The sequence below is a fragment of the Galleria mellonella genome, unplaced genomic scaffold (assembly GCF_026898425.1).
Source record: "Galleria mellonella isolate WM207_F2 unplaced genomic scaffold, CSIRO_AGI_GalMel_v1 utg33, whole genome shotgun sequence".
NCBI lineage: Eukaryota > Metazoa > Arthropoda > Insecta > Lepidoptera > Pyralidae > Galleria > Galleria mellonella.
In genome coordinates, this window is record NW_026442079.1 from 13930212 (window position 1) to 13952182 (window position 21971).

General features: G+C 34.1%; 1 protein-coding gene across 1 annotated transcript; it reads right to left on the minus strand.

Moving 5' to 3' along the window:
* Positions 1-283: 283 nt before the first annotated feature.
* Positions 284-21735, minus strand: LOC113516552 (E3 ubiquitin-protein ligase UHRF1-like). Its single transcript, XM_026900975.3, has 17 exons — positions 21653-21735; positions 19082-19258; positions 17483-17633; positions 16106-16463; positions 15065-15205; positions 14507-14709; positions 14073-14173; positions 13196-13400; positions 11425-11513; positions 9966-10050; positions 9530-9656; positions 8212-8361; positions 6929-7067; positions 6215-6398; positions 4487-4710; positions 3188-3286; positions 284-2516 (listed from the first exon to the last, which is right to left on the minus strand). Exons 2-17 carry the CDS (start codon positions 19229-19231, stop codon positions 2358-2360), a joined length of 2565 nt encoding a protein of 854 aa, XP_026756776.2. The 5' UTR covers positions 19232-19258; positions 21653-21735; the 3' UTR covers positions 284-2357.
* Between the last annotated feature and the right edge of the window lie 236 nt (positions 21736-21971).

Below are 21971 nucleotides of genomic sequence, written 5' to 3' on the forward strand. Positions count from 1 at the left end.
TTAAAAAAAAACCACTAATTACAATGTTCAAACTGGATATATTTTATCTGCGACGCAGATAATATAATACTATTAATGAGACGGCTGAAGAACCCAGCGACCCGGAGGTCGTCGCCTCCGGAGTTGAAGCCGGGGTAGAGGGGTATACCCCTAAGCCCCTACCTCGCCCGCCCACACATCATCCGGCGGGCATGAGAAGCCCTTGTTGATTGACAAACTGACGTTAGGTTTCCATTGGCTATAGGATAACAGGGTAAAGGTAATTGAATGAAAGACTGATAAATCTGTAATCAATTTAATTTATTCCACATAAAATTTATAAACTAAAACTGTTTGTACTATATTATATTATAATCATAAAATGGTAGGAATGTATAATTATCTAAATTATTGACAATCAGCGTTACGCAAAACAGCATTCTATAACTATTTAAGTATTTAAGTTTACACTTTACGTTAAAAATTTGGTATGAATGAAGTAGACGGAGAGATATTTATTCTTCAATTATTCTTAAATAAGTCTATTTTTGACACAATTAATTAAGAATCTTGCTATGCCCTCTACAAAACAACGGTGCATTAGAAAATACCTAGCTAAGTTAAAAAAATATTAATACTTTTTTTTTTTTATTTAGCTACTACACTATTTTAAATGAAGAACCCTGCGTTTTTGGAATACTAAATAATTTAGAAATTTAAACATTTTTTTTTGGAAAGTGGTTAATTTACCAAATGACAGTATTGCTTCAGTGCTGTAACTGTAAACAGTGATCGAATCGTTATAATTATTTCAAACTACTCAATAATATACGTAAATTACTGCACAATAATACTTTTTATCTGTTCTGTTTTTAAACAAATAAAAAAAAAAAAAGAAAATATTTGTATCATTTAGTAAATGTGTCAAGTCTTTAAAAGATCGATACATTACTGCAAATCAAACGCTACTGTAGTCTTAATTAAAGTGAAATAATATGCATTTACGAGACGAATGGTTCTTAGTGTTACCAGCATATCACTTCACGATTTCTATGTTATAAAAGAGGTATTGTTATCTATCGAATATTTATTTTGGTAATTATTTTAAAAATTAAATTACACGTTTATTTTTAAAAATTAAATTACACATTATCATTATAAAAATTAAATTACACATAATCATTCACCAACTTAAACTAAATCAATTGGCATGCTTATTCTTAATTGTACATTAAAAAAAAAAACTACTAACTTACATAACATTATCATTCATATAAAATAATTTTTAACTCACAATTAAATTAAAAACAGTACTAAGAAAAACACTAAAAATGAAACGCAATCATGCACTAATTTCTAACCGCCTACAAATGTCTGACTATAAAAAAAAATATTAAACTACACTCGTGCCTTATCCACGTATTAACTTCTGTATGTATTTATGTATAGCAATATTAATAAAAAATGAAAAAAAAATCAATAATACCAATTAAAATCAAATTCAATTAAACATACAATGGTGCTCATACTTCAAACAATCACATCAAAATATACTCGTTTCTATTTATCTTATTCAGTAAAAAAACAAATCTTATAATATATTCTAAAAATGATCAAACTGACGTGGATAACATTATTTATGTATTAAAATCTTATTTATCTAATCTTATTTTTAAATTATCAATTACACTAAAACACAAATCACAACATATTCACCAAATAAAACGCTAAAAAAAAAACAAATTATAAAAAACAGGTTACTAATTATAATTAAAAAAAAAACAGATATTATATTCAATTTTTTTTTTGCTTTTTTGTTTTTTGCTTTTTTTTTGTGTACACTTAGACAGTGGCTGAGATAGATTCTAAGGGGATGGTACTGTAAATTTATCTCTTACCTCTACCTATATTTTAATCGCGCCATATCCAGGCAGCGCACCCAAGATAACGGGCAGCATTACCTGTTTGTGTTAAAATTAGTTCAAATCGGCCCTTACAATAGATTTCCCTGTGATATTAAATGGAAAATTTAATTTCAAAGTTTAGATAGACGCCTTAGAATCCACCATAATGTCTTGTTCATATTCCTTATTCTATTATTTCCATTGAATTAATATAAATCGGTCCAGCCATTATCGACTGACATGTACAGATTTTTATTTCAATGTAATCTAAGAGTGTACATAAATTATTTTTAAACAAATTTATAAATAAAAACGAATTATCCATAATTAATAAGTTAATACAATATTTTTTTATGCGCACTGTTCACTAAAAAACCTGTAATTATATGTAGGTATAATAAATGGCAATGAAATTGTAATATAAAATTAAGTAACTCCAGTATCTATCATGCACAGCGTACAGCGTGTTAACGTCTACCATTCAGATGTATTCCTGCCGGCGTCGTATCCAGTCAAGACACTGCGGAGGGCGTTCGTTAGTTCCTTGTTGGTCTCCGGCTTGTATTTCGACAGGCTTTGACGACAGCACGGGCATTTTTTGCCGGTAGATTTGAAAGCTCCCTTTATGCAGCTCTGGGGGATATAAAAATATATAATTTAGTAATGCAAGTTGTAAGTGTCCATTATTAGCAGTCTCTATTGGGTATCATGAAGTTAATTCAGAGTGAATTTTCTATGATATACCTACTGACTTCATCCTTCACTGATGTCCTGCTATTGAGTACAATTAAGATAGGCGAGTAGACCATTCCATATTCATCCACTAAAAACATCCATAATGGATATAATAAAAAAAAAAAACAATGATTTTTATCGACCGTTTCTACTGTGATGTAGGTAACATTCGAAATTAGTTTTTTTTTTTTCTACAACTTAGAATGGCAAACAAGCTGACGGCCCACCTGATGGAAAGTGGTAACCGTCGCCTATAGACATGAGCAGTACCGTGGACATAACAGAGTATACTGTTTCGCCCATGATACCCCCCACGCGTTGCCATTCCTGAGGACTCAGGTGTTATTCCTCTGTATCCAGTAAATTCACGCCATATTCCACCCTTCAAACCGAAACACAGCCATGCAAACACAACTGCTTCACGGTTGAAACACGAATGGGACAGAGGTACCCAAGCAATCGACTTTTGTATAGTCTCCCTCTGGTTAGTTTTCTATTAAGCAGGGGGCGAGAAATAACTAATACTAGAAAGAAAATCATAAGTAAAAAAAAGCAAGTGCATTACTTACTAAACAGAAGTTGTGGAGACAAGGCGTGGTGACTGGAGTGACGGCTACCTCTTGGCATATGATGCACAGGAACATTTGTGTTAAATACTCGATGAATTGCTGTAACAAACATGTCAGATTAAAGCAACTAACTGACAGTAAAACAATTCATTTATTCTTTACTGCATCATTTAAAGAATACATACAAAGATAATGGGGGGAAAGGGATTGTTAGTAATGGAGACAGAATCCCATTGCTAGCAATATACCCAACTAGGTCGACCTCCTCGCGGTTCCCCCTGGAAACTATCATGGTTAATTCCTGATGAATTCATCATGATGGGCTAACTGGCCTGTTTTCATTCTCATCTATCACCCTTCACTGGTGCTCCGCCAGCGTATCCCGTTAGCGCAGGCGGGGTTACCGTACCATTTACACCCAGCAAAAAAAAAAATACAAAGATAATTATTAACTACACTAATAAAATACAAATGGCGATCTTATCGCTAAAGTAATCTCTTCCAATTTACTTTTTCTTTTATCAATTTACTACTAGAATGTAAAAGCAACTTGTTTAGAAAATCTTTATAATTAACTAGCTGTATACGGCGGCTTCGCTCACGTAAATGAATACGAGTATATAATGTATCCTATGTATTGAATGAGGACGTGTGGTCCTGACATAGAATAGGCCGTCCCCTCCTTTCCCGTGGATGTAAGAGGCAACTAAGAGAATGCAATAGTCGAGGGATGGGCAGCAGCCTCCCTATTAAAACATCACCAAAAACTTAACTGTGGTTGCCAACCCGCCTGCAAAGCGTGGCAACTACTGGCAAAACCCTTCAGTGGGATGTGTATGTTTAACAGTGGATAATTATATAATTTCACAGTGGATAATAAAGTCGATTACTTGGGTACCTCTGTCCCATTCGTGTTTCGACCGTAAAGCAGTTGTGTTTGCATGGCTGTGTTTCGGTTTGAAGGGTGGGATATGGCAGTGAATTTACAGGGTACAGAGGAATAACATCCGAGTCCGCAGGAATGACAACGCATGGGGGGTATCATGGGCGTAACAGTATACTCTATTATGTCCATGATACTGCTCATGTCTATAGGCGACGGTTAACACTTTCCATTAGCATTTCCGTCAGCTTGTTTGCCATTTTAAGTTGTATAAAAAAAAAAATTAACAGCTGATATGATGATGGTGAGAAACTGTCTACCACATTAGCACAACGCTAAATTAATAAGGCAGAGAGGTATATCATGCCTGTATCAAGTCGTTAAGGGTTCATGATGCCAAAAGCCATACTACTTACCCCTTTCCCGCGGACCTCATACACAACCAAGCACTCCCTCCACAGCTTCTCATTGAGAGTGTCCTTCTTAATGGCTTCCATTTCGTTGGCTGACAGGCCGTCATTCGTCTCAGTCGCTTTTGGTTTCTGTTTTTTCCCTTTGGTAATATTCTCCGCGGGACCTTCCCCCGCCGTTCTGGCTATCTTTTCTCTTGAATTCATAACAATAACGTTATTCTTGGCTTCTGAAACAATAAATATTAAAGGATATTAATAATTTAACACATAATTCCTAGGGAGAGTTAACACATTTCTGAATAACTTGGTAAAAGATTTTGTGGGATTATTTTTAAGGGATATTTTAACCATTCAATAACTTTTCTAGATCTATAAATTATAGATATAAATAGGCACATATAATATTTTATGACGACCCTGGTTCCTGCCATCCTCACGAGCTAAAGTATTTTTCAACCTATTTTGAAAACAAGGAGATTCTGGCATTGATTTTTTTTTTGTTACCTCATAACTCCATCTACACTAATATTATAAAGAGGAAAGATTTGTATTTTTGTTTGTGTGTATGTTTGTAATGAATAAACTCAAAAACTACTTTGCCGATTTTAAAAATTCTTTCACCAGCAGAAAGCTACATTCACCCTGAGTAACATAGGCTATATTTTTTACTAGAAAAATCTTTTCTTTTTCTTTTTTTTTTACTAGAAAAAAATGGATCCTTATTAAAACTTTAGTAACGTAACTCAAAGTGTAAAAAAAAATTGCTATATAATATCTTACGTCGCGTGCGCTGCGGAAACTATTGGTGATGGAACAAAAATATGTTCTACAATATTGAAGAAAATATCAATAACTACAAAAAACTTGTCGATACTATATGTCCAACTATTATCGTTATGTCACAATAACCACTTTTTAAAATATTGTAAAAATGTCCACCCGTGAGAAACTGGGACGGGCCGCTAGTTAGTTGTAAGTTGCATTAAATTTGTTTCTATCTGATTGGATATTCATACAGATAGGTCTCATAGATTTTTTTTTTTAAACCGATTCAATAATTCCGTTTTTAAATTGAAATAACTTTGTTTTACCACAATTGAAGTTATATTTTTATTTTTGGAAAACAACTTTAAATTTTTATATCTAGAATAAGTTTACTATTGTAATCTTTTGGAGGAAACAATAAAGAGTATGTATGTATCTATCTATCTATTACTTGTAAAGAAATGAAGTAGTCAAATTGTCTCTGAAGGAGACAATAATAATTTATTTATTTATTACATCCACTGGGTGAGCCTTACAGTCTTCCAATACACTCACCCAGGAAAGCATCAGTACAATAACATATAAAAAAGGAATATTATACATAAATAACAAGAATAATATAAAAAGACTTAAGCAAAAACGTCTGAACACAAACACTCTGTGGTCACTCGACGAAACTCCAGCAAGTTGGAGGCAAATACATCCAATTGCGGATACTGGCTCAAAATATCATTGAGTAGTTTCAATGCAAGAGATAGGGGAGCATGCTTAGCGAACTCTGTTCTTCGTAATGGAACATCGAATAAGTGCAGTTTACGTGCTCGCACGTAAAATATATACAATATATAATAGCAAATTGCTAATCAAAGTTGATGATTTTATTTTAATAATGAGACATTCAAAAACCTAAGTTTCCAAGAAAGAATAGTGTATTTTTTTTTTAATCTAACATTCTACAGTACTTACTTCCGCCTTGTTTTGAAACTTTGATATCATTGGCCTTCTTTTTCTTGACAGGTGGAGGTGATTCGCCTTCAGATCCTTGGTTATTCTCCCGTAGTGCTCGCTTCTTAGATAACTTGGACCCTTTACGGGATTTCTCTTTTGTTGCCTGTTTCTCGGCTTCCGCTTCTAAATAGCCATCTGGATACTGAAAAAAAAAAGTTTTTTTTTATATGTTCCAAGAAAAAGTATCTATTAACTCATCATTTTTCATTTTAGTCGTTAACCGTCCACTGCTAAATATAAACCTTCCCTATAAGGCAGTGTTTTTTGTGCCATGCCCCACTTGAACATTTCTAAAATTTTTATGCCCCCATACATAATTTTTGCGCGACTCTAATCGCCTAGTTGATATTTTGGTAATGTTAAACGAAATTATACCTAATAAATATTTACAGAATTTTTCTTAATTTACTTTTTTTGCTAAATTTGGCATTGTTATCTACTCGTAGCATTGCATTATAAATGGTCCCGAGCAAGAGGGTTAAAATCGCTTCGAGTAAATTTTTTAATTGCCCTCCATTAACTATCAAATTGCGCCCTTGTGGGGCATTTTTAAATACACTATTTGGGACTTAACGGAACGAAAAAAAATTACAGATGAAGTGTCTACATACCTGTTTTTTTTTTAAGTCCGGATAGTGTATTTATATTTTTTATCAGTCAAAATATACTCACAATAATAGGATACTGTTTCGCGGTAGGCTCCCAGGGCGCCGGACTGGGGTCGTCTCGCCGCAGCAGGTACTTCCACACTTTGTAACCGGACAATCCTTTTTCTGGGTAATATTTGACCACTTTGTAGATACCGTCGTATCTGTAATTACACAAAAGTGATATTTATATAAATAGGAAATATGAGTTCAATCAATGTCAAATATTCTTAAAGAATATTACACCATATTACAACAAATGGCTTCAAGAAGAGAGCTTCATTTCTCTTGTTTTGTCCAGAAGATTGTTCATAGTGGACGTCCAGAATATTTGTACCAAAAACTGGACTGGGTTAGAAATAGACATCATAGAGGACTTCGAGAGTGCAGATTAAATATCTTAAAAAAATCCACCACATAGATCTGCAAACTATAGACGAGGTTTTAAATTTACAGTCGCAAAAATTTGGAACGATCTGCCTCCACCCTCACACCAACCATTAACGCCATTATATTTTAAAAGATTAATGAAGAAAAGGATCTTACTTATACGGAAGCAACCCTCGGATCGTGGAGCCGGCTCTCATCAAAGAATGTAATGCACTTGCAAATTGTATATCACTTTTTAAGGATTTTTTTGTCATTAATTTGTTGGTACACTGGATTTTTGTTCTGTTTTTTTTTTCTTTTATTTATTATTTTTATAAACTATTTATTTGAGTTTTTATTTGTGTTCAATTATTGAGTAACATCTACATCAATATATATAAATATTTTATCATAAAACGGTGCCTCGTGTAGGTGCAAACTGAAAATCAGCGCTGAACGCACATCAGTCCAGCAAAAGCTGAGTGCCTGTTGCCAGGCATACGAATACTGCACAATATATATATTAATAAACATATGTACATTATAATTTCTGTATGTCATATATGTAAGCTGACGGCCCACCTGATGGAAAGTGGTAACCGTCACCTATATATATATATGAGCGGTACCATGGACATAACAGAGTATACTGTTTCCCCCATGATACCTCCATTGTCATTCCTAAGGACTCAGGTTACCTGTACTGTACCTTTACCCTACTGCGCTAATAGTATAGGCTGGCGAGGCACCAGTGAGTGACGATAGGTGAGAATGAAAGGGCAGGTCAATTAGCCTATCATAATGAACACACCTGGAATGTAGCACGATGGTTTCCAGGGGGGACTACGTGGGGGTCGAACTGATAGACTATATTGCTAGCAATGGGACGTTGGGACATTGTGTTATATAAGTCTAAATATTTACAACTCGTATACACACCGTATGCCTTCCTTCGGAGCGTACTTTGGGAAATGTTTCAGCATTTTGTAGGATCGTATCACGCGCACTGGTTTGCCCATGCGCCAATTTTCACCCGCATCACCGCCTTTCTCATTTATCTGATTCACCGCGCAGTTCCTCGCCAGGGCCCTGTTGCAAATATAATTGGTCTTTTTATAACATATCATATAAGATAGTATTAATTTTGAAACTTTTCGTACACATCGCAATCACGTGTTCAATTTAGTAAAAAACAAAAAATATATCATCATTATATCAGCCGTTAATTGCTGACTATAGGCCCCCTTGAGGAGGTGTTACAAGTAGTTGCCACACTTGGCAGGCGGATCGGCAACCATAGTTAGGTTTTGGTTATGTTATATAAGAGGGGCACTTGTTTTGTTTTCAAAAGTTCTTTATTTATCATAAGTGATTACAAATATAATAAATTCCAGTGTACGTAAATCTAGAATTTACAATCGGCCATAAATCGTTTGGCGAGTAATATACACTCCTTCAAACATTTAAAATAGAGATACAAGTATCTATAATTCTACACAACAAAAACTTACATTACATGATGTAACTTATTAATTATAATCATAAAATAAACACAAAATGCACATAAAAGAGGGGCCCTGTCGCCCATCCCCCGACCATTCCTCGACCACATCGTTTAGTCGCCTCTTACGACACCCACGGGAAAAGAACGGATGGCCTATTCTATGCCGGGACCACACGGTTATTAAGTTAGATTATAACATACTTATGTACAATATTTCATCATTCTTCATCATCTTTTCAACCATTTAAGCGTGATCCAACTATAAACATCTTTCAAAGCTTCACATTTATTTATAATATTTATTATAAATCAATAAAAACCGTCTTACTTCATCACATTTGTTTAAGTGACTATCAAATTTTTTTTATACAACTTATAATGGCAAACAAGCTGACGGCCCACCTGATGAAAAGTAGTAACCGTCGCCTATAGACATGAGCAGTACCGTGGACATAACAGAGTATACTGTTTCGTCCATGATGCCCCCCATGCGTTACCATTCCTGAGGACTCAGGTGTTATTCCTCTGTACCCTGTAAATTCACACCATATCCCACCCTTCAAACCGAAACACAGCCATGCAAACACAACTGCTTTACGGTTGAAACACGAATGAGACAGAGGTACCCAAGCAGTCGACTTTATTATCCACTATTAAATTATATAATTATCCACTGTTAAACATACACATCCCACTGAAGGGTTTTGCCAGAAAACAGAACACAGCTATGCAGCTTTAAAAAAAAAAACTCACTTATTCTCCCTGGTGAGAGTTTGGTCGGAGGACTGCTCGGCTGTCCGTTTGTTGCCGGACAGGTCTCGGCCTCCGCTCCCGGTGTACGTGAATTCGTTCCCATTGTCTACGTCGTCTTCATAACCACCTTTTAGAAAGTATCACTGTTAGCACATTTTACTAGGATTTTATGCTACAGTAAGGTACATTTAAAAAAGAATCCTCTTCAAATGTAAACAAGAATATTAAATTAGCAAAGACTAAAGAAATTATGTTAAATTATGTACTGGCTGAATACTAACGCTGGGACATTCACTGAATCAGCTAAAACACTTTCCTCTTGTCTGAGACACTTCTTACATATAAATATACTATATTTTTCTGGCAATATTTTATATTCTACTCTATGCATATTTAAAGAATCTAATTACATTTGTGATGACAACACTGTACTAACCTGACAGTACTATACTATAAGCGCCCTCTACGTCACGTCCGTGAATACCAGACACGGGAGGTCGATGCACCCCAGTCTCTGAGAGCTGTAATAAATTTTATATACATATAAATTTCATTAATATATTTATTATAGTAGTAAAAGTATTTTCTTTAATATATTTTTGTTTGTTACCTCATAACTCCATCATTAATAAATCGATTTGGATTTTTTTATTGTCACTGAACGATTAGTCTAATAAAAAATTTATCAAAATCGGTTCAGTAGATTGGGTTTTTAATCAAAACAACTGGTTTGTCCACGATTGAACTTGGGATATATTTTATGGAATAAATATTTAAATTATAACAATACTAGCGACCCGTCCCGGCTTCGCACGGGTGGACATTTTTACAACATTTTAAAAAGTGGTCATTGTGACATAACGATAATAGTTGGACATATAGTATTGAGAAGTTTTTTATAGTTATTGATATTTTCTTCAATATTGTAAAACACAGTTTTGTTCTATCACCAATAGTTTCCGCAGCGCACGCGACGAAAGATATTTTTTTTTTACACCTTGAGTTACGTTACTAAAGTTTTAGTAAGGACTTATAATCCTTTACAGCAATAAATATAGTTTATGTTAACCAAGGTGAATGTAGCTTTTTAATGGTGTAAGAATTTTTGAAATCGGCAAATTTTTGACATCGAAAAGTGTATGAAGCAGCCTTCGGCACTTGATCATAAGATTATTTAAAGGCTGACGGGTAGGACGTACTCCACCTTACAACTATCTGATGGCCACCACAGAATTCAAGAAAAACTCAAAGACATGTCTGAGTGTAAATTTACTTCCTTTTTAAGGGGCCAGGTCCCTTTTGGAAAATAATTTGAAATACGCCAATACACACAGTTCTCTCTGTCTGCCTCATTTATATATTTATTGTAGTACTAAAAACATTCTTTAAAAAAAAATTGTATTCGATACTAAAATGTTTTTAATTTTCGCAACAATTCGATTCAGTTTATTAGAAAAGAAAAAAAAAAACAATGGTATTTGAACAAGTTCGATGTTTGAAGAGTTAGTATTTGAAATAACTTTTAACATAAGATAAACACTGGCCTATAGACATGAAAAGCACTTTGGCCATTACAGAATACATTGTCTATGGTACCCTAATACCTTGTTAATTCCTCAAGGGGGAAAGGGATTGTTAGTAACGGGTGACTGAGAATCCCATTGCTAGCAATATACCAAACCAGGTCAACCTCCTCACGGTTCCCCCTGGAAACTATCATGGTTAATTCCTGATGAATTCACCATGATAGGCGTTAGCCTGCTTACATTCTCATCTATCACCCTTCACTGGTGCTTCGCCGGCGTATCCCGTTAGCGCAGGCAGGGTTACCATACCATTTTCACCCATCAATAAAAAAATACCTTGTTATTCCCCTAGAATGAATCATACCATACCTGTATTCTAAATCTCCAGCACATGCCCACATCAACGCCTGGGATGGGTCCAAAATGGTTAGCAGGCATCGTGCAAGTCTTCGTTTTACCTAAAATATAATATTCATTTTTCATCACTCAATATATATATATATATATATATATATATATATATATATATATATATATATATAATAATTCGTCGCCGTCTATAAATGAAAGATATATAAGAAAAACTATTATAGGAGGACTTTATGAAGGCAATAGAACCCAAAACAATTATTTTTAGAATTTTTATCTGTAGGTTTGTGCATGCTAATCTCAGAAACGACTTAACAGATTTCAATACAGTATTCGCTATTGCATTGCAGTTTGCTCCACTTAACATATAGTGTTTGTCTTATATCAATCGGTTCTTAAATAAAAAAAAAAAAGTTATATCAATCTAAAGAATCACATATAAAATGCTATAAAATAACCTGATCAGTTGAACTTTTTTTCTGTTATATGTATTGATTTTCGAAAATTCTGTCCATTCATGCAAGGCCGGATCGGATTGCTAGTTTTAAATATAATTGGTGTATACAAAACTGACTTTCGCAACTTAGAATATAAATCAAGCCTACATAAATAAATAAATAAAAAAAAAATTAGCACCATCATCATCATATCAGCCGTTAACCATCCACTACTAGGGGGGAAAGCTATTGTTAGCAATGGAGTTTGACAGCCACACTGCTAGCAATATGCCCTATTAGGTCGACGTCCACGTGGTTCCCCCTGGAAACCATCGTGAACTATCGTTTTTTGACTGGAAGAAATATATTTTAGAGATAAGTTCGCCTCTGCTAACATTGTTAATTTATTGTTGTTACTGTATATTTTAGTGCAATAAAGAATATATATAAATTCGAATAGCAAACAACTTTTACATAAGAGAAAAATACAGAATTCGCAGTTTTTGTATAAGCAAAGAGTAACAGAGAAATGGTTAAAAGGAAAATTATCATAGAACACTAATTCAATTCAAAAACAACAATATACATATATATTATAATTCGCTTACAATCATATTTATTAATATTACTCACAAAGCAAAAATATATATATATATATATATATATATATATATATATATATATATATATATATATATATATATATATATATATATATATATATATATATATATATATATATTACAACACTGGTTACATGTACACTTCCATAACTAATAACACAACTTTTAAAATATTTCTAGTCTAGTATTATTTAATTCCCCAAGAATTGTTTACTTTATTTCATACTGTATAATTATGACTCTTGGCCACAGCAGAATATCAGTGTTTTGCTCTTTTAAGGGCAAAGCAATAAACTGAGCTGTGACCATTTTGTGTTACTATGGCACACGCATGAAGGAATGTTAACAAAGGAGATTGTTAGATTATGTATTTTGTTTTTGTATTTTTGTTTTTTTATTTGTGCTTTTTTTATTTTTATTCTTTTGTCTCTTTTGCTGTGTATTACGTGTATGTTTTTTTTTTTTTTTTATTGTAATTTGTGTGCTGTAAGTAATGCAAATAAATTGTCTATCTATCTATCTATCTATCTATCTATCTATCTATGTTAAAGCAAACGCTGTGAATACCTTTAATAGACATGTGCATAGATATTGTATTGTATTTAATGTTTGTTATATGTGTCATAATGCAATATGATGTTGGTGATCCTTTAAATAAATAAATAGATTCCAAAATGGATTCCAAAACTTAACAATAACGATTGAACTCACCAACACAAGCCATGCCTCTGCCCCAGTCCCTGGTGCTGCTGGAAGCCTTCCTCTTCTTGGCCTGCTTAGCAGCGCCAGGCGCGACCACTTCGGTGGTGTCCCGTTTGCACGACGGGCAGTACCAGTCCTCCTCGGGCAGTTCGAGCAGTGGCGGCGTCAGGCAAATCATGTGGTACCCGTTGTTGCATTCATCACATAAGACTATCTGTAAAAATCAAACATTTCAAATCCTCTACCCCATTCTTCATGCTTCAACCGTGAAGCAGTTTTTTCTAATGGGTAAAAGTGGAATGGTAACTCTGAATGCGCTATCGGTATACACTGGCAGAGCATTAGTGAGAGGTGACAGATGTGGAAGAGAGCAGGTCAGTTAGCCCATCGTGAAGAATTCCACGAGAAACTACAATGGTTTCCACAGGGAACAGTGTGGAGGTCGACCTCCACACTGTTCCCCGTGTTCACCACGTGTTCCCACTGTTTCAGGTACATTGATAGCAATTAAGGTGTTAGGCCCCATTACGAACAATCCCTTTCCCCTCAAGCAGTTGTTTGCATGGCTGTGTTTCAGTTTGAAGGGTGGGATATGGTATGAATTTACAGGGTATAGAGGAATTACACCTGAGTCCTCAGGAATGATAACGCATGGGGGGTATCATGGGTGAAACAGTATACTCTGTTATGTCCATGGGACTGCTCATGTTGCAAATCGCTTGTTTATATATATATATACATTAGTGAGTATATAAGCGTCATTTATTAATGCAATAGATACAGCCATTCATCATGGCATTTTTGTATAAAATATCTAGGATGTGATTCAGGTAAAGGTAATATACAGGATGTGATGGTAGTATGGTAGCACATAAAAATTACTCACTTTATCTGGAAAGTCCTTCCCTGAACACACACAGCAGCCGCAGTCCTTGCATAGAGAATATTCATTATCACGACATGTGAGACAATTTAAGGGTCGCGATCCTAGAGTAAAAAAACATTTTATTATAATTATTACAGTTGTTAACTGTCCACTGCTGAACATACGTCTTCCCCATAAAAAAAAAAGAGTTTTGCCAGTACTTGCCACGCTTGGCAAGCGTTATTATGTGTTGTGGCAAAGATGTTTTAAAATGGATGCTGCTTCCCATCCCTCGCCCTCTCTTGATCGTCACGACACCCACGGGAAAGAAAGGGGTGGCCCATTCTATGCCAGGGCAGACAGGGCAATTAGACATGTATCCAAAAAATTTTAATACATAGTTCCAGTAAAAATTTGTGTCACACTGTAAAAATAACTAAGAAATAAGTACTAACTTTTTTCAGGCTGTGTCACCATCATTTTCTTATATTCTTCAGTTCTCTCAGCTAATGGAATGACTTCTTCTATTGCAAATATTTTGTCCGAAATCCTGACTTCAGTGTTGTTTTGAGGGATTGCTTCGGAGCCCAGATATATTGTTCCTACGAGACTATAGCTCCTGCGTGCTTCTTTTATTTCTTCAATTTTAAAATCGTACCTGTTGATTACAAAACATTTATTAATTAACATATAAAATTGTACAACATTCCTGTTTTTTTTTTATATAATACATACATTTTATTTGGTATGTATATGTTGTATTTAACATATATATGCAATGCAACACACATGTGACACCTCTAGTGTTTCAGGCATCCATAGGCTACAATGACCATTTACCATCGACAGATACAACCCATCTGGTGGTAAACGGTCACTGCAGCTTGCCACCTATGTGACAAAAAAACTCTTGACAGAAGGTCAAGTTTATTGACAATATTAATGTTTGTTTTACAAATAGAGTAATGGTAAAAAAAGATAATAAAAAGTCTTAAAAGAACAAACTGACATACCAATATCCCTTTTCTTGGGGTTCCTCTAGGTTATAGTTCAACATAACTTTTTGGCCCACTTTCAAATCTTGTCGATTGATCACATTGCGTGCACGTGGTCTAATGTTTTTTAACGTAATATACTGGTTTGAATCCTCCTCTCTGAAATAAAAATATTAATATTAGAATTATGGATTTTTGTTTCATTTCACTACAATGACACATACTATGTACCAATAACTCTTACTTGCCCTTTGGTATCAGCTTATTTATGGTTCACGGTGTTGAGTTGAATTACCAGAGGGAGACTGTACAAAAGTTGTTTGCTTGGGTACATCTGTCCCATTCGTATTTCAACCGAAAAGCAGTTGTTTGCATGGCTGTTTCAGTTTGAAGGGTGGGATATGGCGTGAATTTACAGCGTACAGAATGGTAACGCATGGATATGGGTATGGTATCATGGGCAAAATAGTATACTCTGTTATGTCCATGGTACTGCTCATATCTATAGGCGACGGTTACCACTTTCCATCAGGTGGGCAGTCAGCTTGTTTGTCATTATAAGTTGTATAAAAAAAAGCTAACTTAAATTTTGGCAGCACCAGTTATTTTTATTTTAAAACTAAACTGCTGAGCCCATTTGGATAAAATTTCTATGTAATCAAACTTATCTTTTCGGATAAAAAAAAATTCCAAATTGGTTTACTATGACAAAGTTTTGAGTTAAATATAAAACAAAAGCAAACAACTACAATCAAATTGAAAACCTCCCTCTTTTTAAGTCGGTTGAAAAGTACTATGTTCAACATTTAAGTCCTTTTCCAATATGAATGAATTAAAAAGAGCTCAAATTTTAATATGATGTCCCACTCACATTATTTACTAGTTTAAAATTACAATCCTCTTTAGAGACAATATTTTCATTAAATTTTTTATATGGTTATAAAGCCAAGGTTACGAGCCAACAAATTTTCAAATATTGTGATACTTTAACTATCAAAATCATTTACATATATGGAAATCATTTAAATCAATTATAAATATATTTAATGTAAAACTTACTCTGCATCCAGTTGAACTTTGTACAACAATCCTACATCTGTTGTCCTGCACTGGTCAGCAAATTTGACAGTTTTTTTCTTAACACTTTTTGAAGATTTAGTTAAATATTTAATTATACCTTTCTCCTTGGACTTAGAGCTATTAGCAGTAGTGCGAACACTTGGAGGTTTATTTTCCGAGTCATTTTCTTTATCAATCTTTGTCTCTGTAATATTGTTGGACTGTTGTGCCTCAATATCGGTAGCGGATGCATTAGGATCGTGAACTATCCCCACTATTTTAGCTTCAAACCAAACACCATGTTCTTGATCTCTTATATCAACTAAATCCCCTATTTCATACAGTACACTCTCAGCATCTATGAAGATCAAGGAAGAAATGTTTATTTTATATATATAAAATATTTTGATGACAAAGATTATAGTAGAAATCTATCCAATCCTAAATACTTTATATTGGGGGTAAAGGGGGAAAAGTAATGGGTTCTAAAAGCTCCATTTATAACAGCATCAGGTCGACCTCCACATGGTTCCCCCTGGAAACCATTGTGGTTAATTCTTGTAAAACTCTTCAGATGGGCCAACGGAGCTGCCTTCATCGTCACCTATCATCTATCACAGGTGCCTCGCTACTGTATATCCATAGTGCAGGTGGGGTTACCATTCCATTTCCACCCATAAAAAAAATACTTTATATTAGTTTGAAATTTTGATTGTAGCTCTAACAATAGAAAATATTAATAACCAACCAAACTTATGTGATTAAAGGTTAGCAGTAGGCTCACCTAATGTCACATTGGCACCCATTGCTATGTTCAATACACATAAATGTAAGTTTTACAACCTAACTTTAATTTGGTTTGATACATATTCATAAGCACAATCAAGACCAGATGGGACCAAGTTCCGACAACACCATATGTAAAATATCTTATGTAAATGGTAACACTCTCTGCATAGCAGAAAGATGAGTTCCAATTATTTTGGGTCCAGCTACGAAAAGGTTATATTGGTTGGTTTACTCCAGTGTTTTCCAATCTTTCCAAAACGCGACCCCCTTAGTATGTAAAAATATCTTGCGACCCTCTACCCTCCGCAGTTCGGAACCTATATGTATTTTATTATAGTACAATTATTTATATTCTTAGTTAGGTATGGATTAAATAAAACAAATAAATAATACATATTGAAGGTATCTGAAAAAAACATCGATTATTTTACAAAACTTTTTTTTTACTGCTTCGATGTCTTTGCGTGTTGAGGCTTGGAAACCCTGACAAGGGGTCACAAACCACACTTTGAAAAACACTGGTTTACACAAAATACATTTACAGATTAATTCTGTTTTATTTGAACATTACATCAAATGAAGGCAAACCTTTATAATCCACTGTGTTTTGTTCTTCATTGGTATTCTCCTTTTTGGCATTTTTTGTGTTGTTTAGGTTCAGCGGCTGGGTTCGCACCATAAGTTGTATAACATCATTAATTTTAATGTTGTAGTCATGGAATGTGTAACCATTTTCTAGCTAAAAATATATTTATCTAATTAAATAATATTAATATGTAAAGTGGATGAAGAGATATGTAAAGGTTAATTTTTTTTCTACAAATTTTATTTTATAACCAGTTTCAAAATAGGGTTTAATGATCACTATAAACTGGGATTCATTTAAAAATAATACTATATATATATTGAATATTTTTGCCAAAACAAGTATGAATCCCGAAATAACTATAGACCGATATCCCATCTGAATCGCATCTACATACTGTTTTCGGGTGTCCAGACCAATTATCTTGTGCATAGACTCGACGACTTCCAGCCACCCAAACAAGCTGGCTTCCGAAAAGACTTTAGCCCCATAAACCACATACATACACTACGGCAGATTATACAGAAGACCAAAGAGTAGAATCTGCCACCATATCTGGTGACTGGGCAGCATTTGGGAAATTACTACATCTTTTCATCCAAAATAAGAATTTGAAGACAAAGGTCTTTAACCAGTATGTGTTGCCACCGATGACTTATGGAACCGAAACATGGTCCTACATGATTGCTCATATGCAAAAGCTACAAGTTACTCAGCGGGTTATGGAGGGGGCTATGCTCGGAATCTCTTTGCGTGATAGAATCTGAAATGAGGATATCCGCAAAAGAACTAAAATAACCTAAATAGCATGAAGAATAAGCAAGCTAAGATGGCAATGGGCTGGTCACATAGCTCGAAGAACCGACAACTGATGGGGAAGAAAGGTTCTTAAGTGGCGACCAGCTACAGGTAAACACAGTGTGGGATGACTCCTCACTAGATGGAGGGACGACCTAAAATGTGCTGTAGGGAGTCAGTGAATGCAGGTGGTTTAGGGCCGTTTTTTATAGCAGTCTATGGGGGAGGCATATGTCCAGTAGTGGAAGGATAATGGGTAAAACGATGATGCTGATGAAGTATCAATCCCGAATCACAGCCCGACAACCCATATGGTATATGGTACATCAGTTATAAGCTAATAATATTAAACGCAGGGGGGAAAGGGATTGTTAGTAATGGAGACTAAGAATCCCATTGCTAGCAATATACCCAACTAGGTCGACCTCCTCGCGGTTCCCCCTGGAAACTATCATGGTTAATTCCTGATGAATTCATCATGATGGGCTAACTGGCCTGTTTTCATTCTCATCAATCACCCTTCACTGGTGCTCCGCTAGCGTATCCCGTTAGCGCAGGCGGGGTTACCATTCCATTTTCACCCATAAAAAAAAATATTAAACGCAAGAATAAGTGCAAGTCACGTGAAATCATCATGAGCATCATCATAATGGGTAAAAACTAGCGTTCATTACATAAATTTGTAAACACTTAAGTAGGTAGGTATTTCTAAAAAAAAAAAAAGCTGTATTTAGAGAAAAAATTTTACTATTTACAGTATACACTATCATACTACTATTTATGGTATACAAAAGAGCACTTACCAACTTTCCGCCGTAAAGGAGACGTTGTAATTTCGGAAGAACGCCAAATTTTTCTTTTATAACTTTACGGAACCCGTCTATCTTAGTCAGTCTTGATTCAACAGCCACTATGGTATCAGGTTTACCTAACATTCTCACGCGAACATGCATTTTGGCGAAATGCTAAAATCAATAAAACTGGAAAATAAAAACATTTATAAAAATATCGAATAAAGAAAAAAATGTGTGTTGTGTTATTAATGAAAAAATGGCGGCAAATGGAGTTAATAGACAAGGCACGTACTGTTAAAAAATGACAATTTAATGGCTGTCACATGCGTCCAATGAAAATTAAGCTTACACAATAGGGTTGTGTACTACGTGACATTGTAAATCGATCGATTTTAAAAGAATTCATAATAGTACGTAATTAAAAATTAAAATGCTAAACAGGTTCCGTTAAATAGAAGATACATAAGAAAGTAGACTAATTGTGATAATAATTTTATAAAATAAGTTATTAATCATTGGAAATATTCCAAATATACTCTTAAATACACATTAAGGTATTTGAAAAGTACTTAACTTGACATACAGTAAAATTATCTAGTATATATTATTTATTTCCTACAACTTCATCCGTAGAATCTGCTCACATGTCCAATTATTGTACACTCATGCTCACATTACAATATATACCAACATTTATCGGTAGATTAAAACAAGATATTATAGTAAATTAGCTTTTGCTCGCGAGTTCGTGTGCATGGAGTTTGCAAGTTTTACCCAGTTAGGGGTTATGTATACAAAATTTCTTTCTTACTATTTATTACCATTACAGAAAACCTATCTACAAATATCTGCAGGTTATATAATCAGCTATTTCGGCTGTGCGTTGATATAGCCAATCAACGCACAATCGAAATCCAATAAACTCTCTCAACCAGATACACTTTTAAAAATATTAGCACACCAATGTAATACTAGAGTCAACTCTGATTGTCATTGCCTCTCTATATCACGTAAAGACAATATCAAATACCTTGGAATAATTGTAGATAGTATAATATCTTGGAATAGACACGTTGAATTTGTGATCACACGTAAAAAGAAGCTAATTTATTCTTTTTAATAAATTGAGGAATGGCGCTGATTTTAAAATTTTGAAAACTGCTTATTTTGCACTTATAAAATTCATTATTGTTTATGGTATAACTGTACGGAGAGCTTCTAATAAAACACAAAAATCAAATGAACCGTTATTATAATTACATGAGTAGCAAGTTATATAATGAAATAAATATGTTATTAATAAACTATTCAATTTCATTACGTGATTATGAAATGAAATTGATTAATTGGCTAATGACTCTTGAATATAATGATATCGAGTAATTGATCAAAATTTTATATACATTCACATGCACGCACGCACGTTCACACACATACACACACACACATATGTGCACACGTGCACACAAACACAGTCATAGGCACACATACACTCACACACGCGCACATATACAAAACCCATTTAATATTTTATTTTTGTTAATTTTCTCCTACGTTATTATTATATACATTTTGTATTATAAATCAGTCGTTAATAGCTGCGACACAATCTCTTTGTGACTAATATAGTTATTATCGATCGAATAAAGAAAACTGTAAATTAAGCTAAGGTTCCCTAATAAACATTTTTTTTTTCTTAGGGAATTCTTAGTCTTTTCTATACATTGTTTGCTTGTGAAATTATTTTTGTCAAATTTAAATACTATTTAAAACGATTTATCAATATTATTTAATATGAATGAATATAGTTCGGATTAATCTGACTTTATTAAAATTATTCAATATTTCAGCTCCTAGTTTTACGACTGGCCGTCGGCTTATCTTAGATACTATTAATATTATAATTAATGTAAATGTATATAAAGATATTTAGGTGTTTATTACTAAATGACGCTCAAATGGTTATATCGACTTGAATGCAATTTATTATACATAGGATACTATATGCCACCTCACACGATTCAGCAAATAGGAAATAATTATAGATATATATTATTTTGATTGAAGTGTAAGTCACACTCATATATAAATAATAGCACTTAAATATTAGGCACGAATGCACAAGAACTTTGTTCTTGTAAGCGATCACGTATAAGATCTACTACGGACGTTACTGTCTATTCCATGAAGTCCACGACAAAATTAATATTTTTCGTCAGAAAAAATACTTTACAATGTGGTGGTGTGTATATGGATTGTGGTGGACACTGAAACTTATTTTTGTGATGTTGAACACTCCAATAACCTGCGCAAAAATTCCGTCGGTTAGCCGCGGTTTTTTTTTTTGCATCACCTGCTACACCTACTTCAGACAGGGCCAGCGAAAGTGTCTGTCGCTGGTCCTATCCGAAGATTCGTTCCTTCGAAATTCTCGTTCCTTCTCGTCAGTCTTCTTACGCGACATTATATGTTCGCAATTAGGAAACACTGTCTTCCATAACTTTTCGTCCCAGACTATTCTCTCTATGAGGTAAGAAGCGCAAGATCAATATCCACGATCGGTATGTATTATTGTCTTACCAGCGTCTATTGTGAACAATATTGAAGCGCATGCTGCACCGTGTCTAAAGCAGCACCACACTGGTGACATTTTGGTGTGCCTTCCTTTTCAGTTATGGATTGTGGTACTACATCTATGTGTTTTACATTAGCTGCGCTAAGCGAAGTCATAAAGAGAATTTGAAGTATCTCGAACTTTTAAAATATTTATTATTAAAAATCGTATCAAATGGATATGTGTATCCAAATAAGACAGACAAATTTTGATACCTATGTGTATAAATTTACAAAAAAAAAATCATGAATTTAAAAATAAATTTAAACAATATATTAAATAAAA